Source organism: Asparagus officinalis, chromosome 4, assembly GCF_001876935.1.
Source record: "Asparagus officinalis chromosome 4, Aspof.V1, whole genome shotgun sequence".
Classification (NCBI taxonomy): Eukaryota; Viridiplantae; Streptophyta; class Magnoliopsida; order Asparagales; family Asparagaceae; genus Asparagus; species Asparagus officinalis.
The window spans coordinates 142104315-142104949 of record NC_033797.1 but is presented as its reverse complement, the minus strand read 5'-3'; the positions used below and the strand labels follow the sequence as shown (position 1 = coordinate 142104949).

Here is a 635-nt window from a genome sequence, read left to right as displayed (position 1 = left end):
CGGCACGCGGCTGAGAGTCGGCATCGGCCTACACCGCTGGAGCGCAGACGCTTGTGGAGCGGACAAGGCCGGACGGTAGGGCTCATCGGGGAGTGTGGCGAGGCCTGACGTGGAAGCAGCTACATGTGGACGGTGACGCGTGGGAGCGGCGAGACGCAGAGCCGCTGCCTCGAGGGCTCACCGGCCACGCTGAGCCGGGAGCCTGACGGCGCTTCATGGGCCCCTCCGGCTCGGGGAAGTCGACCATGCTTCGACTCTGCTGGGGGCGGCTGGCGACCCAACGCTTCATGTCCGCCAGATCTGCTCAACGGCCAGAGAGGACCAACGCTGTCCTTCGGAACCGCGGTGCGTATTTACGTCGATTATACGTGACTTTGGGCTATAACGTAATTTTGCTTCGGTAGTTTTCGGCCATCGCGCCTTGCGGAAAATTTAGCCCGACCCCCCTGAATTTTTAAGCCTAACCTTCGGGGGGGCTTGTCACGAAATCCAAACGTCTTCGGGATTGCCAACCTATTTTAAATTTATTTATGAGAATCGACCCACTTTGAGTTAATTACGGTATTAATTAGTTGGGGTTGCCAACCCCGACTAATTAGTAGCCTAATTACAAGCGGGGTCAGGAAATATGGAAG

At 57.3% G+C, this 635-nt stretch overlaps 1 protein-coding gene across 1 annotated transcript in view; it reads left to right on the top strand.

Annotated features, from left to right (window-relative positions):
- The window catches only part of LOC109839608 (ABC transporter G family member 11-like), a 3938-nt gene continuing 3503 nt past the window's right edge, over positions 201-635 (top strand). The window contains 2 exon segments of the mRNA XM_020408099.1: positions 201-298; positions 300-345. Of these exon segments, the coding sequence (XP_020263688.1) occupies positions 216-298; positions 300-345 (129 nt within the window). The 5' untranslated portion in view covers positions 201-215.